The sequence below is a fragment of the Heteronotia binoei genome, chromosome 21, assembly GCF_032191835.1.
Source record: "Heteronotia binoei isolate CCM8104 ecotype False Entrance Well chromosome 21, APGP_CSIRO_Hbin_v1, whole genome shotgun sequence".
NCBI lineage: Eukaryota > Metazoa > Chordata > Lepidosauria > Squamata > Gekkonidae > Heteronotia > Heteronotia binoei.
Window position 1 is genome coordinate 38,632,990 of NC_083243.1, and position 17,476 is coordinate 38,650,465.

Sequence of the window (17,476 nt, forward strand, 5' to 3'; positions counted from 1 at the left end):
CATGGAGTGCCCATTTTTGAGAATCTTGCATAGATCTTTCCCCATGATTTTGCTTTAGTTTATTAAAAGCTCTTCCGTGTACTGTTTCTCTCCCACCAAAGCCCACTGAAAGTGGAGTAATTCTGTTATTGAAACTACCTGGAACATGGGAAGCATGACCTTAAGTTCACCACATAGGCTACCTGCAGCATTTGAAGAATGCAGGACCCTATTCTGGTGGGAGAAAATGGAATGGTGTAGATACAGGTAACTAATCTGATTATTTTTAACAGCTTAATTTCAAGGACAAGTTTCTAAATTACTTTTTCCCTTCATAGCTATACTGTGTGGGAATGTTCTTGACCAGAACCTCTTGCTTTATCCATTTTTCACACAATTCAGTCAAGCAGCTTGGTGAATCTAGGCTGTAGACATAAAAGCATTTATTATCCTTCAGTCTAGGATTATCTGAACAATGCATTTGTGTTGCACAGGATATTTCTCTGTGACTATGGAAAAAATATTGCTTGGCAAACTCCAGCTCCCTCTTGGCTAATTGGCACTGAATATGCACGCGACTCTCCGGCACAGCCTTGTTGAAGATAATCAAATGTTGTTTGAAATGAGGGGAAAATGTTGATCTTTGTTGGAAGAACTTGAAATGAAATGAAACTGAGCAATCTTGTCTGTGAATAAGTTCCTAGATGAATGCATAGCATGTTGCCGTATAACAAACTTTCTCTGATTCGCAAACAATAAACATATAACTGTCAAATTTTCCAAATCGAAAATATATAATTTGCAGTTAAGGTTCAGGATCTGTGTATCTGCCCAGAAGCAATCAATCCATGCTAATACTTTTTTTTGTATGCATGCATTTCATAACCATGATTTGACCTCTGTAAATTGTGAATTTGTTTTGTAAATAAAGTTCAACTATTTTAAATCCTATTGATAACAGAAAACATCTTCCAAAGCTCAAATATCTTGGTGATTCTTGGCAGTATGAAAGAAAACACACTGACTTTTATGATGCTGATTTGATTAGTACAAGGAATGGGACTTGCCTTCCTAGGGGGGGGGGAATGAGTATTTGATTATGCTTTGTAAATATTTCTCTTTGTGAAATGGATAATGAATAAAGTTAATTGCTGTAGGTCTTTACGATACTGTAAATGACTAATGATTACTTTCCATTCTTCAAGGAACAAGGGCAAAACATGCTTCAAATGCCACTTAAATATTTTAAAGGGTTTCATGCTGTATAAAATGCTAGTAAACAAGGTTTTAAAAACAAAAAACAGGAACGCAGTTCCGGCTGGCTTTACATCAGGGGTGTGGCCACTTATATGCAAATAAGTTCCTGCTGGGCTTTTCCTACAAAAGAGCCCTGGGTGAAACAATGGTGGCATTAGAGGGTGTGGCCTAATATATAAGTGAGTTCCTGCTGGGCTTTTACTAAAAAAAAAAGCCCTATGGTGATCTACCTATTGGGCAGAAATTGTGGGTGTGTGCACAATGCACACCCTTTTGGCTATCAAGGAGCAGGTCCATTCCATTGAGGTTTGGGTTGCTAGAAGCTGAGGGACAGAGAGAGGTTTGTGGATGAGACGTTCAGAACAGTCCCACACCTGTGCTTGCAGCTCCTGCTGTTATAGGAAGTGAAAATCTTGAGGCTGGAGGGCATCAGTCTGAGAAGGAGGGTAGTGATCCCTTAGAAGGGACTCCTTTCTTGGATGCTCATACTGAGGATACTCCTCTGAGCTTCGGGAGAGGTGGGCTTTTGGTAGTGGGTGGTTCAGTTAGCAGTAGAGAAAGGCAGGGTGATAGCTACAATGGGGGCATTCTTGGGCCGTGCCCCCTCAGTTGGGAGCCATGCCCCACATCTCACCCCCCTGTTCAAAAGGCCATTCCAAATCTAGCCTTTGTTTGAAGACTTTGAGTGAAGGAGAGCCAAACCATCCCCAAGTTTCTTTAAAATGTCTTGTATTTGTGATGTAATCTCTTTGAGATTATTTTCAAGATCTACAAGGCAGTGAGCCAGGCAGGCAAGGAATGGTGATGGATCAGGCAGTGATCCTTCAGTGTTCCCTCTTTTATTCATATCTCTGTCTCTCCCTCCCCTGCCCCACAGGATTTTCCAGTACCTCACAACACGTGGAAGAAGGTTCCTCATGGAGAGAGAGACAGCTACAACAGTTATTTACCTGGAAACCAGGAGCCATTCCAACAGGGAACCATATATGTTGGACAGCTCTATCCCCAACGGATCATTACTATGTTGTGGACTGCTGCATGCCTTTTTCTGTGGACATGAGAATGCTGATTGTGGGTTGTTGAAGAGGTTTAAATTTCAGTACAAATGGGAGCTGAGGGGGTGGGGTTTATTAAAATGGCCTGTGTTTGCCCTGACTGGATAACCAAGGCAAGCCCAGTCTCGTCAGATCTCAGAAGCTAAGTATAGTTGACTCTGGTTAGTACTTGGATGGGAGACCGCCTTGAAATACCAAGTCGGGAGGACAGAGGCAGGCTTTATTCAACCACCTCTCTGAATATTCTCCAGTCTCCCAGTAGAGGTCAGTCACCAGAGGTCACCATAACTCCCAGGTACAGACACATGCACTCACACATTAAAAAAAATACAAAATATCAAAATGAAAATGGTCTCCATTCGTCAAGGATGTTTGCTGCCTGCCTAACTTCTGAAGCATTTTGAGAGCTGGATAATAAGGTCCCTACGTCTACAGTAATACTGTGCAACACTAGATAAGCGAAATACAAAATTGCCTTCCTCTATGACATGTTGCTGGAAGACGAAATTGGCCTGGTTTGCTTAACGGAAATATGGCTGGGGGGAAACAATGTGATGTGTCTGTCCCAACTACCAACCCCACCTGGTTATGCAGTCCTCCACCAACTGCACACAGCTGGCTGGGGAAGAGGTGTGGCTATTATCCTCCATGAGCCCTTCAATTTTTGCAGACTTCCAATGCAAACTATCATTGGTATTGACTATGCTCTTTACCAGGGCTTTTTTTCTGGAAAAAAAAGGCGCTGGAACACTCAAGGTAAATGGAGAAACGTACTGGTGCCCCTCATGAACTTTTAATATTTTTTGAGAATTTTGTTTCCACAAAGAGGTTCTGGAACTCAGTTCCACTCCGACCCCCCAGAAAAAAAGCCCTGCAATTAGGAACTAAGACTACATTAGGTAGGCATTCACCCTTGTCTACCAGCACCTAGTCCTTCAGTGGACACCCTGAATTGTGGGATGTGGTGCTGGCTATTCCTAGACTGACAGCTGCGGAGGAGTTCAGCATTCATGCGATAATATCTCGTCTGGAGCAACCCAAGAGGCTACTTGAGGGGAAGACCTCTATGCCCTGTTGATGGCCTTCCAGGGGAACTGGTTGGCCAATGGGAGACAGGATGCTGGACTACTGTTCTGGTCCAGCAGCAGCCAGCAGGGCTCTTCTTATGTTCTTAATAAGCTGAACTTTTATTTGCAGTTGCAATAAGAAAACCATCACTGTAAATTTAGCAGCTTATCCAAAGGGGGCCCTTTGGATTTATTTGTTTAAACAATTATTTGTTTTTTTTAAAAAAATGACTGGGGAAGGGGGGGAAATCGTTTCTCCGTGAATCAGCCGCACCCCTGCCTTAAACTCAGCGCGACTTGCCGCCCCGTCAACAGGCTCGGGCCGCACACCCTTGTCTCCTCTCACCAGCTTTATTGCAAACGGGGAGTGAAGTTGGGGGAAAGTTGTAAAGAGGGAGGACCACCTCGGGCCAGCCGCGCCTCCTCTATCCCACCTTACCCCGCTCACTTGTCCACGTCCCTCAAAGCCCTGGGCCGCTCTAGCTGCTCGTGCTCTATGGTAACCCGGGAAGTGTCATGGCGGCCGTCGAGGTGGCAGCAGAATCCGGAGCCGCCGCAGCTGACTGAGAGGACCGAGCAGGCTGGCGGGGCCTTCCTCATAAGACCCGCACTCGGCTTTTCCTTCTTGAGGCGGCTCGGCCAGAGAGCTAAACCGGTGGGGGAAGCGGCGCCGCGGAGAGCCAGGGAGCGCCGTTGTTGCTGCTGCTGCCGCCGCTGCCGCCGCTGCCCCCCTTGCTATCCTTCCTGTATTGTGGCAGCTGCCAGCAGCGATGGCGTCGTGGTTGGGGGGCCTGGGCGCCGGTCTGGGCCAGTCCCTGGTGGGCCAGGTGGGGGGCAGCCTGTCCACACTCACCGGGCAGATTTCTAGCTTCACCAAGGATATGCTGCTGGAAGGCACGGAGGAGGTGGGAGGTAAGTGGGAAGGGATGTTCAGGGTGTGGTGGAGGGAGGAGGGGGCAACCGGCAAGAGAAGGGGGTCCGTGTTCAGAGTTTGGGTGTGTTGGCATTAGGGTTGCTACATAAGCAAGGCTGTCCAGAAAGTGTGTGGTTGTGTATCAGGAGGGAGACCAGTGAGTGCCAAAGTGTACTGTGTGGAGAGGTTCCCTGTCAGAAGCTTCTCAAAATTGAGGGCGGTGGTGGTATTTTTTGAAGTTAACATGTTCTGTTATAGTTCCATAGGAATAGTTGTATTTGTTGAAGCAAAATTACACAGGAGTCCACTGAGACCTTGAAAGTCTCACAAGATGTATCCCAGCATCTGCTTTTTGTAATCGGCGTTTACTTTATTAGATGCAGTAGAGTTATAGAGGTCAAGCATCAGTGCCATGAGATGTCTGATGAAATGAGTTCTGACTAATGCTGGAATAAATGTTGCTAGTCTTTATTATGGGAATGAATTCCAGTTTGATTCAGGCATAGGGTAGAGCTGCTGCTGTGATTTTTGTAGAGGCAGAGCTCTAAATCAGGGAGTAAGTGATTTAAGTCTCACCTATGAAAGGGACTTACTGGGTAGCTTTAGATAAGTCACTTGCTGTCAACTTCTGTAATATGGGGATAATATTTACCTACTTTACAGGGTTATTGTTCTTAGGCCTGATTACATGTGATGCTGATGAGACAACCACCTTCTCTGTGATTTTGTATAACCTCAGAATCTTGTTTAAGCTTGTGTTGCGATCCATGCAAAGCAGCTGTGCATGCTCAGTTAGCGCATCAGCATGGCATTTGTATGGGCTAAGAGTTTTTGGTGTGCAAAATAAATTATAGCTGCAATGTGAAGTGACATAGGACAGCTGTTTGCCTAATCAGCACCACACTTAAATTGAGCCTTCTATGAAGTACTCCAGACATTTGAAAGCACTATATACATACAAAGAATTAATAATAGTAGTAGTAATAATAGTAATGATTGTTGTGTTACAGCAGGGGTGAGGAACCTTTTTTCTACCAAGGGCCATACGGATATTCATAACATCATTCACCGGCCATAAAAAGTTATCAACTTAAAAAACAGTGCTCCACCAAGGGAGAATTATTCAGGCCAGCAAGATTACTGCAAATAATTGGTTTTCTATTTGCAGTCATGTGAGGATAGCCTAATCTGGCACACACACATACACCAGGCCTGCCGCCCAAGGCAAATGCATATGTCCAGGGCTTTTCTGTAGAAAAAGCCCAGCAGGAACGCAGTAGCATATTAGACCACATCCCCTAATATTAGCCTATTAGGTCACACACTCATTACCATATTAGGCCACACCATCTGGGATAATCAAGTGCAAACTGAACTGTGACAGTAACTTTTCCAGGCCCTGCAGCAATTCTGGCTGGCCAGCCAGGCCCCAGGGAGGCTGCCGCACAGTACATCTGGGCCCTGTGATCCCTGCCTGGCCCTGGGGGGGCTGATGCACAGAGCGGCTGGGCCTCATGATCCTTGCTGGCCAGCCAGGCCCCAGAGAGGCTGCCATGTGGCTCGGTTCGGCCCAGCAATCCCCGAGGGCCACACCAAGTGACTTCGAGGGCCGTATACGGCCCTCGGGATGGAGATTCCCCACCCCTGTGTTACAGAATTACATTACATTTGTCACACTTGATGTGGGGAAGGGAGTAGCAAAGTTGTGACAGAAGAGAGGTAAACTATTGATCAAAATCAGTCTAGAGAAGGGATGCTTCTAAAAGTGTGGAATTCTTCTTGGAAAAACTCCAAAAGCAGCCATCACACAATGGATGGAAAGGGAATTATTCAGAAAGCCCAGAGAAGGAGCCAGTCTGGGAGAGCTGTCTGAAAGCTAAATTGAGGAGCAGCTTTAGATGGTGCTGTGATCAGTGGTGTAACAAGGTATAACAAAATCAGCAGTTGTGGAAGCAAGAAAAAATACCAGAGAAATGGGATTGGATTGTTAAAGTTATGACATGGAGTGAAATGGATAAGTTAACAAGAACTTTAAGAAACTATGATTTAGAAGTATTTAAGATGGAGTGGAAGAAGTTCAGAAGATATGTAGAAAAAGAATGGAAAATAAAAGGACATTGGACAATTTTTGATAATGATTAAGTATAAGTGGGAGGAGGATATGAACTTTGGTTCTTATTAATTAGGGGTACCTTTTATAATGATGATTTGAATATAGTACACCGGTGGGGGTCTAGTAATGGGGGGAGGTGTAGGTAGAAAGTAATATATGGGATAGAGAAAAAAGTAGTTATTAATGATATAAGAATTTGAATATATTGCCATATGTTACTAATAAAAATTTGTTTAAAACAAGGTATAACAAAATCTGCAATTGATAGATTATTCAGTTGCTTATTATAAACATCTTATTATTTCTTAATTCTTACTATGTTCCTGTAGGTACACACAAGGGGGTTAAATGCCATGATCTATAAATGAAAGGCATTGACAGGCACAGATCTTTTCCATGTTCCCCTCCTGCCTCCCCCAGGATTTTTTCCCAATACCAAGAAAGTTAATTCCTGGAATCAGGAAGTCTGCGTGGACTCAGGGCCAGCACTGGATTTTTTGCTGCCTCAGGCAAGGCTCCATCCCCCTGCCTTCCAGTGGGGGCGGGCCCCTAGCACTGGCACAAATTGGGCCCTGTTTGCACTGAGAACTCTTCTTGAGGAGCCATTTGTGCATTCGCCCCCTCCTGCTCGACCTTCCCATGGTGTGGAAGGCTGAGCAGGGCCATATGGCTCTGTTTGCACGGAGGGCTCCTCTTGAGAAGCCCTCCATGCAAACGCTCCCCCCCCCCCTCGACCTTCCTGTGGTGCGGGAAAGCCAAGTGAGCCAGATGGCCCTGTTTGCACAGAGGGCTCCTCTTGCAAGTGCAACTGTCCATTCAAACATGCCCTCCCACTCAACCTTCCTGTGGCGAGGGAAAGCCGAGCGGGGCCAGATCACTCAGCCCTTTCCTTCTCCAGCATCCTCAGAGGACGCTGGCGGAAACGCCGCGGAGAGATCAGGGGAGTTCCTCTGATCCCTCAGAGCAGAAAGAACACTTGGCCCTTCGCTTCCCCAGCACCCTCAGAGGACGCTGGGGAAGAGAAACACCACTCTTTCTCGGCTCTGAGGGTTTGAGGGAGCTTCTCCTCAGGGCCGAGAAAAAAATGAGCTCAGGGACAGTGAGTGGGGAGGGGGCATCCACCCCCGCTCCTGCTGGGAGCTGGTGCCCTAGTTCACCGTCTCCCATACGCCAGCTTTGTGTGGACTAATAAGCATGTGGGTCAGGAGGCTGCAATAAGGAAAGGGTATGAAATGACCCTTTCTCATTAGGTAGTGTAGCATTGCTGTCAGAAGTGGGAAAAGTGATTTTGTGCCCTCTGAACAGCAGACTCCCAACCTGTGTGCCTGTAAGTCTGTGCAGATCCCACATTTCCTGGGAATAAACTTCCTGGGTCAGAAAAGACTCCTGGGTAGAAGGGAAGGTGAGAAAGTTCTGTGATCCTTGTGTCACAGGATCCATTGGGAGGCATCAGTTATCTGTCTTCCCAGTGCATGCATGTTCAGAAAAATAAACATGAGTATATATGTCATGCATGACAGTGTACATGTTATAACCAGCATTATGAAAAGATCGTATTCATGTTTCTACATATACTTATTTTACTTTAGTTATACTGTTAAAAACTGCATGAACTACAACAGAACAAAGATACACTCAATATAGGGTTGCAAAGAACTTCACCATAAAGAAGATAACATTGTGCTCAAAATCTGAAAGAACTCAATCTTTAGATTTGATTGTCGTGCTAAACTCTGGAATTAGAGAAAATAAAGGCAAAGGAAACATCTTCCTAGCTTCAGCTGTCAATGCACAGTCAAATACAATATAAAAACCTAAGAACATAACAGAAGCTATGTAGGATCAGACCAATGGCCCATCCAGTTCAACAATCAATATCACACAGTGACCAAAAACCAGGTGCCATCAGGAGGTCCATCAGTGGGGCCAGAACTCCAGAAAGCCCTCCCACTGTTGTTCCTGAAGTACCAAGAATACAGAGCATCACTGCCCAGACATAGTGTTCCGTCAGTACCTTGTGGCTAATGGCCACTGATAGGCCTCTGCTCCATATTATAACCAGTATATTGCACTTTTATAACCAGTGTATCACACTTTAACTAATAGCACTACCTGTTTAATTTATAGTGTTTTAACTATTGGACTGCTGTGCTTCTATTGTTGTATATTGTTGTGATCTGCCCTGAGCCTGTTTGTTGAGAGGGTGCAATAAAAATAGAAATAAATGGATAATATGTTTATCTAATCCTCTCTTGAAGCTTATGCTTGTAGCCTCCACCACTTTATGTGGCACTGAATTCCACTTGTTAATTACTCATTAGGTGTCCTTCCTTTTATTTGTTCTAAACCTATTGTTTATTAATTTAATTGAGTGCCCATCAGTTCTTGTATTGTGAGAAAGGGAGAAAAAAACCTATTTCTTTATCCCATGCATAATTTTGTTAACCTCTGCCATGTTACCCCTCAGCTGTTGTTTCTCCAAGCTAAAGAGCCCTAACCTCTTTAATCATTTTTCATCGGGAAAGTGTTTCATCCCATTAATCATTTTAATTACCCTTTTCTGCACTTTTTCCAGTGCTGTATCTTTTTTTTTGAGGTGCAGTGATCAGAACTTTACACAGTATTCCAAATGAGGCCATGCCATCGATTTATACAGGGGCATTATGATACTGGCTGATTAGTTTTCAATTTCCTTCCTAACAATCCCCAGAATAGCATTTGCCTGTTTATTGCTGTCACATGCTGGGTGGACCTTTTCAGTGAGTTATCTACCACAACTCCAAGATCTCTCTCCTAGTCAGTCTCTACCAGTTTGGATGCCATCAACATGTATTTATAGTAAGGATTTTTTGCTCCAATGTGCATTACTTTGCACTTGCCCACACTGAACTACATTTGCCATGTTGAAGTTGTCACCCACTTTCCCAGCGACAGATCCCCCTGGGAGTGCCTCACAATCCTCATCAGTTTTCATGACCCTGAACAACTTAGTGTCATCTCAATATCTTTCTCCTGATTCACACATCAGATCTAGAGGCAGATGATGAAATCAGCTCTAGTTCATGAAAGCTTATGTTAGAATAAAAACTTGGTAGTCATTAGGATACCACAAGATACCTGTTTGTTTTTGCTGTAACAGACTAATACGGTTGTCCTTCCAGAATTATTTGCAGTTTTAGTGACTTATAGTGTGCAGAACTGGACTTCCTTGCTCCTTTTCTTTCTGCAGCCCACTGAGCTGATTCTGGGCATCAGAGGACCCTTGCAAGTGGGATAGGGGGTAAAGCTGGGTCTTCAGTGGAAGGGGGAAATTACTGCTGTACATACATATGCACATTGATTAAAAAAAAAAAAATTGATGAGACATGATGATGGGATACAAGCCCAGCATCTTCAATAGTACTTATACAGATATTCCTGTGGTGATGGTGTGTACCATTAGTTTGTGATCTTGTGCTGTTAATGAGTATTATGTGCTGATGTGCTAATTGATTCCACATCTGTCACTTCCTACACAATCGTTTCTCATATACTTTGTGAAGGCTGCACAGTAGTCAGTTTTGCCACAATTACATAGTGACTTATGCTCCATGGGTTAAATAGCCAGTGCCAGAGGACACACTGGAAAATACATTAGCCTCTGTTTTTTAGCCCTCTAGGCCAAATGGTTGGCCACTCTGTGAAACAGGATGCTGGACTAAGTAGACCACTGGTGTAATCCAGTAGGTATCTTTTTATATTTTTATACACTTGGGCTGGTCTGTGAGTTAGTTGGATATATTGTTTAACTGAAACTCCCCATCAGTTATCTGAGGTAGGTTGCATTTGCTTGGAAATAATCACTATTGAATTCTGTGATACTTCCAGATGAACATGCATAGGATTGTTATGGAACTCGTAAAACATATAGATTCCTGTTTGTTTTGAAGAATTGAAGGCCATACTTGGATGAGTTAGGGTTGTTATGGGCTGCTTCTGAGATTTCTGCACCAAGTGTAATGATTTACACATGATTGGCAAGTGCAGCCATTTTGATGTTAACAGATCTTTAGCAGTTTGTTGCATTTGTTTTGGGAAGAGACTGCAGCAGAGTTTAATAGCAATTTTAATGCAGCATGGTGGTATCTACATTATTTTGAATTGATATGAGCGAGAAATGTTATTTCAATAAACTGATTTGTGTTTGTTTTTTTTACTTTACCATTGTTTTTCACTCCAAATACTATTATGGTATCTCAGAGGGGGTTTTCTTTCCTAATATATTTAAGGACCAAGTTTAGATATTTGTTTTTCAGGTTGCAAAGTCCATACACAATTACTTATGTGTGAAATAGATGCCACGTAAAAAATACCTGGAAGATTACGTTTATCTAAGAGAACATTTTTCATAGTGTACACTCAGAAAGCAAAGTTCAACTTCCCCAGCACTGTTTCCATGACCCAATTCCTGCTCTCATAAGCTGTTCTAAACTTTTATAAAAGAAATGGGAGATCTCAGTCGTTGATCTCTCACATTTAACTAAGTCCTTAATTGATTGTTGCAGAACTCATTTGGGTAAATATAGAGTTATGACAATTGTTTTCTATTTCATCTGCATTTCTTTCCCCACTGATTTTAGATACTGCAACAGACTTTGGTGTATCCAGTTCTAACATGAAGGATACAGAAAATACTTATACTACACTGAGGTCAGAGGTAGGAAATGATAATATTAAGTCTGGAAAAATTAAATAATGTTCAAAGTGCCACTTTCATAGTTTCAATTACTTGCCATTGCTTTAATATACTGTTTGGTTATCTTGGATTTGGCATAGTTATTTGAAGATGCAACTTTTCCCCCATAGAATGAGAGACTGAAGAAAGTTTGTAATGATCTGGAAGAAAAACACGAAGCAGCAGAGCTTCAGCTAAAACAACTGTCTATAGAATACCGGAACCAACTGCAACAGAAAGAGGTATACAGAGATTGTTAGGTATCAATTTGTAATTATGTTGGGAAAGATAACATGTAAGATTGGCCAAATAAATAAAAGAGTTATTTAAAAGGATGGTTGTTGTATTGAAATGTATTATTGCTTTGCCGGTATTTCTTTTGAGTTGTGTGGCATCCTGCCTGCAGGTCATATTTTGTCTCAAAGTTACGAAGGATCTATGTAAAAATTATAGCCTTGGGAATGTTGTTTCTGAAGAAGCTTCACAGTTGTTGAAATACAAGATGTTTAACGTTTCATTCATTTAAGTAGGAATACTTAATGGTTTCATTATACATCAGCTTCGGAGGTGCCTTTACTGAAGTTGCTAGAATTGTTTTTTCAACTGGAGTGTTGAAATACGATGTGAGGCTCGTTTAATGTACAGAGTAACTTCTTCAGTAAATCACATCTTGGTGTAGATGTTGATCTGGGTCAAAGATCAAGTGATTGAGGAGATGAGCACATCTCAGTGATAATGTGATTATGATGCACCATGAAGGCCAGTAATGGTACTACTCCAGGACCACCAACAGAAGGGGACTGAGAGGACAAAATTCAGGGTGCCCAAGTCAGCTGGAGGGCCCTTGAAGCCAGTGTCATTCTGCATCTAGCCACACATATTTCCATTTATTTTTAATTAATTTCTAGCTGCAGCTACTAGGGATGCAGGGAAGTCTGAGCACAGTAAAAGGCACTTTACTATCAGCTAGACTTCCCTTTCTTCAAGACTGAAGCAGACTTGCAAAACAGATCATGTTAAGCCCATCAACCAGTCCAGCAGTGGAGCATGACAAGCAGCCCTGGCTGATTGCTGCTACACTGTCAGCCTGCAGCATGCTAACCAAGGTCATTTTCTTTACTAGTTGACCCTTTCTCTCTTCCTTTCCTTGCACCCAGCTCAACCAGATCTTGTAAAGCAGTAGTTAGGGTGTTGCAGCAAGATAAAACAACCATTCCTTCTCTTGTCCTTAATTTCTCTTTTCCACACTTTTCTCATTCATTTCTATCTACCTCTATCTAATTTTTCTGTCCCCCTCTGGTCCCTGTATTTTGACTTCGTGGTCTCAAGACCTTCTCATCCTTATCCTGCTTGGTGACAGAATGTACTTAAGAGGAGTATAGTAGCAAACTTTTGTTAATATTATGAACAGAAGGGGAGGATGAGTTAATATTTCCCCTTAATCTAACAAGGTAGTAAAAGGATGCTTCCCCCCTCGTGCATGATAATGGACTATTAATCTGTTTTAGTGGTTATACATGTGGAGCAGAAGTTACAGCTCTCAATTCAGGCACTGGAGTGTTAATCATTATTGTTCTTTTGGAAGATCTAATAGCCCTCTGTAAAGGCTTTGCTGTATGACAAATGATGTAATTTTTAATATCATTATGAATTAGATTTATAATAAATACCATATCCAGTCTTTCTCCCCGGTGAGGGCCCAGAGCTGCATTGTTCTCCTGTCCTTCGTTTTATCCTCACCCCAGCATTGTGAGGTAGGTCTGGCTGAGAGTGTATCACCCAGCAACCTTCCATGGTGGATTGGATATATGAATATTAGACACACGTGATAGGTTGCTTAAAAGCTCTTTTACTCCATGTTGTCTGTTGTGAAGATAACCTGGTTCAGGGTGCTCTAGTTAACTTCATTTTTGGCACTGTAACTTCCATAATCATTCTAGAGTTTTCAAACATGTGGCATTATTTTCTGAGTTATGCTTGCCACAGATACCCTTAGCTTCAGTTGCAATAGCACAGTGTGGTGGTAGTTATACCTGGGCTAGGATTTTCTCATGCCTTTCAATTTTGCCATTGAGCTCCCACAATCATCCCAAAGCAGGTGGCTAATTTTGAGCCTGCCAGTGTGATGTAGTGGTTAAAATTTAGGACTAGAATCTGGGAAACCTACTCTGCCATGGAAACTTGCTGGGTGACCTTGGTCTAGTTACATAGTCTAGCTGGGTGAACATATGAACCTGTGAAGCTGCCTTATACTGAATCAGACCTTTGGTCCATCAAAGTCAGTATTGTCTTCTCAGACTGGCAGCGGCTCTCCAGGGTCTCAAGCTGAGGTTTTTCACACCTATTTGCCTGGACCCTTTTTTGGAGATGCCAGGGATTGAACCTGGGACCTTCTGCTTCCCAAGCAGATGCTCTACCACTGAGCCACCGTCCCTCCCCAACCTTGGTGACCTTGGTCTAGTCACCTAATGTACCTCACAGGGTTGTTGTGAGGATAAAATGGAGGACAGGCAAACAGTGTCAACTGCTTTGGGTTCTCACTGGGTTGAAAGGCAGGGTATAAATCAAGTAAATAAACAAACGTGGATAGATAAACCAGTTCTTTTATTGCTATAGGTTTATAGTAACAGCAAGCCAAGTGATTTGTTCATTTTGTTACAATATTTGGAGGGGGGCCCAGGTGAAATCTTTGTTGGGGGCCCATAGTGGCTCTTGACAGCCCTGACCACCACCAGCATCTCCCTTCTTTTTTGAAATCCTGGTGTTTCAGTTTGGCACATGACTGCTGACATGCAGCACATTGTATTATGGATATAATGGATGAGGCTATCTATTTGTCTATTACGGCAATAAGATTGTCAGATCAGATTAGGTAAGCATCTCATCCAGTCCTCTGTGAGAGATTTAGCTTGTGTTGTGCCTGTAGTTCATAAAAATATGTATCACACCACGGATTTCTTTAAAGCAGGAAAGCTTCTCAAAGAATCATTTTTCATGATCCCTCTTGTTACCATTCAATTAAACATAGAACTCATTTCTTTCTTAATTCCTAACCACTTTGTATATCAGATGAGATTTACCTTTAAGTAAATGAAGTGGTTTTGTAAGAGGCTAAAGAAAAATATGGTATGGTATTTGTTTTTCATCTGACTGAAACTGTATATGTACCTTGTTATATTTAGGTGGAAATCAGCCATCTGAAAGCTAGGCATCATGCACTACAAGAACAATTGCAGATGGTGCAGTCAGCTGCTCATTCGGCACAGTTAGGAACAGGAGTCTCATCAACCACTACGTCAGCTTCTTTTGTCCCTATGGTCAGACATGCATCTTCTGGTTTTCAAGGAGATGACATGGACTTTGGAGATGTAATCTGGTCCCAGCAAGAAATAAACAGATTATCCAATGATGTTTCTAGGCTTCAATCTGAAGTTGACCATTGGAAGAAGATTGCACAGGTGAGTCACAGTTTGTACATTTCTTGCTTTACATTCGGAAAGAGAGGGAGTTAATGGCAATGTGGCACTGATGAGACTCTTTCTTGTTTCTGAAACCAGATGATGATACTGGTGTATCTTGTATGGGTGGTATAAATGTTATATAACTCTGTTGATAGAGTTACAGTGCCATCCTAAGGAGTATTACGCCCTTTTAAGCTGACTTTAGGATATAAGTTTGCTTAGGATGGCACTGTTCATGACCTGTTTGCACTCTGAACCATCTGAGAGAAGAAAGGCACCTGTGTATCCTGCTCACTTGATTCCAAATCATTGTGCAGACCCTTCAAGTAGACTTAGTTTTGTTGCCTGAGTTCTGCAGGCTCCAAATCATAGGCCTGCTTGACTGAAGCTCTCAGATGCAGGTGGCTTAATGTTTGTGGTGTGTCAAAAATGAAAAAAAGACATAAAAACATTAAATATTGCTTTTTTAAAGCAAAAACAAAAGCTGATCAGGTTTTTTTTAACATAAACTTCAATATTTTAAGATTTTTTAAAAAAATTACTTAGGTGCAAAGCTTTCCCCATTAATCTTTTGTGTCCTTAGAAATAAATGTGAAGTCGGTTATTGTCGGCGATGTTGACTTGCCTAAAGAACACTTGAAGAAGAGAGGCCTGAATTGCAGAATGCACCTAATTTTGGTAGAAACATCCAATTATTCAGCCAGTTTTTTTCTTAGCTTTTTTGTACGTTGACCAGCTGTAGATTCTTGCTCTTGTTGTGCATGACATCTTTTCAAGACACATCATAGCTATCTTGCAACATTTTCCAGAACAAAATAATGTATTTTCTTTTATTTAGTTCTCCAAACTACAAGGATCAAGCAACACAGATGAGAATGAAATCTGCAATCTCCAAAATATTATCAAGGTAAGGCTACACTCTTTGGGCACTTCTGTTATTGCTGCTGTAATTTTGTCTTAATCTTTTAATATGACAAATCTTTCTGACTGTAGTAGATGTTTGATTAAAGCTGAGCATGACTGTAAATGTTGGCAGGATTGGAATACAGTTTTCCCTCCAGAAGAATCAAAGTAGATGAGTTGCAGTTGTGCTCTTTATGCTGTTTTTCAGGAATGCAGTGGTAACTGTTTACTATTTATCTCAGAATAGGTGTTATGCTTTTCAGCCAAGTATTTGAAGTAACTTAGTACAATGCTGAGTCCACTAGGTACAAAACAATGCACAGTAGAAGTGAGGGCAGAAAAGGATGCTGTTTTAGAAAAAGTGGTTTTCACCACCATTACTATTTAGCCTTTTTTTGGCCATTTACAGAACAGGTCTTTACTGTTAGTTTTGAACTCAGTTTTACTATTAGTTTTGATCTCAGATTTGTTTGTGTGGTGGGAGTCTTGTAGTTTAGGGAAGTCTTTATATATTTTGCATGGAATATTGCATATCGTTAGTGCAAGTGAGTAATTTTCATAAAATTCTATGTCCAGTTTTGCTGTGCTGTTACAGATGTGCTGTTTTTTTTTAATTCACATTTTAGGACCTAAAACAGAGTTTAAGTAAAAAAATAGATGAGCATCAGCATGAGCTTTCAGTATTACAGGATGCGCATCGTCAGAAATTAGCAGAGATAAGCCGGCGTCATAGAGAAGAACTGGGTGAATATGAAGAACGAATAGAAGAACTTGAGGATCAGTTACAGAAAGGTCTCATTTATTGTTGCTTCATTGGAGCTTTTGTTAGCCTATTAATGTTGACCTTTAGGTTTTCCAGAATATCAGACATATACATGTCCAATCTTACAGAATCTAGGTCAGGTTTCCTGACCTGTGACAATTTTGAATTCCATGGGTTGTAGCCATCATAGTACAGTGTACAGAATATTTTTTTCTGTTTAGATGCTATATCTATTCTGCAAGTTTTTAAACATCTGTTTTGCTGAAATTTGAGCAAATTTTGTTCTGACATATCCTTTGTATATTAATTTCTTATTCAACTTTGGACTACTATGTTTCTTCCCATAATTGAGGCAATAACCCTTTTCTTTCTCTACCTCTGCCTTATTAAGCATTGGCTAGAAGAAGATCTGCTAAACTGCTCCTTAGCTTTGAGTTTTGTTAACGGTGTTTTGATACCTAGTAAGGCTGATCTGTTTTTAAAGTCATTGCAATAGCAATCTTTCCCAAGTGCTTGAGCTGAGATTCAAGGCGTGACTTGGGTAGTGACTGAATCATTGATGACGGTACTTCATTCCTGTTCCAAACACACCCTTTCCACCTACCAGGTTCAGAAAATAATGAAGTAGATCCTGGAAATTCATGTTTCAGCAGTCTTTAGGGACAGGATCCTACAAGTTATCTTCCTGCTTGTAAACAGCAGTGTCTGGGGTCACCCCACCAACATTACCAGTTTTTATATTGTTAATCATATTTGACCCTCCCTTCTAAGGCGCTTTGGGTAGAATTTATATACTTTTTTTGTCCTATAAATATATATAGACTGAGGGGTCTGCTGTGGTTTGCCCCCTCCCAGCTCATGAACTTCATGGCTGACTAAGGTTTTGAACCCAGATCTCCCCAGTCCAAGTCTGACGCGCCTCTTGTATTTTCCCAGCCATTCATGCACAGGAGCACAGTGTCTCAAGCATGAGGCTTTGAGGAACTGTGTTGTTCGAGAGTTTCAGGTTCTGTCTTGCAACACTGGCCAGTTTATTTTCTAGCTATATTATTAATCAAATGGATTCTATGTAATGGTTAAAAGCTTTATTTTACCTCATGGGCTTTCAAGTTAACACCTTTCAGGGCTTTTTTTGAGCAGGAATGCACAGGAACGCAGTTCTGGCTGGCTTGGTGTCAGGCGGTGTGGCCTAATATACAAATGATTCCTGCTGGGCTTTTCTACAAAAAAAGCCCTGTGAGAAACAATGGT

General features: G+C 42.0%; 1 protein-coding gene across 1 annotated transcript in view; it reads left to right on the top strand.

Moving 5' to 3' along the window:
- Nucleotides 1-3,834: 3,834 nt before the first annotated feature.
- Nucleotides 3,835-17,476, top strand: part of TRIP11 (thyroid hormone receptor interactor 11) — a 52,505-nt gene continuing 38,863 nt past the window's right edge. Inside the window, exons 1-6 of the mRNA XM_060263111.1 lie at nt 3,835-4,270; nt 11,004-11,080; nt 11,230-11,340; nt 14,281-14,556; nt 15,398-15,466; nt 16,089-16,254. Of these exons, the coding sequence (XP_060119094.1) occupies nt 4,129-4,270; nt 11,004-11,080; nt 11,230-11,340; nt 14,281-14,556; nt 15,398-15,466; nt 16,089-16,254 (841 nt within the window). The 5' untranslated portion in view covers nt 3,835-4,128. The remainder of the gene's footprint in view (nt 4,271-11,003; nt 11,081-11,229; nt 11,341-14,280; nt 14,557-15,397; nt 15,467-16,088; nt 16,255-17,476) is intronic.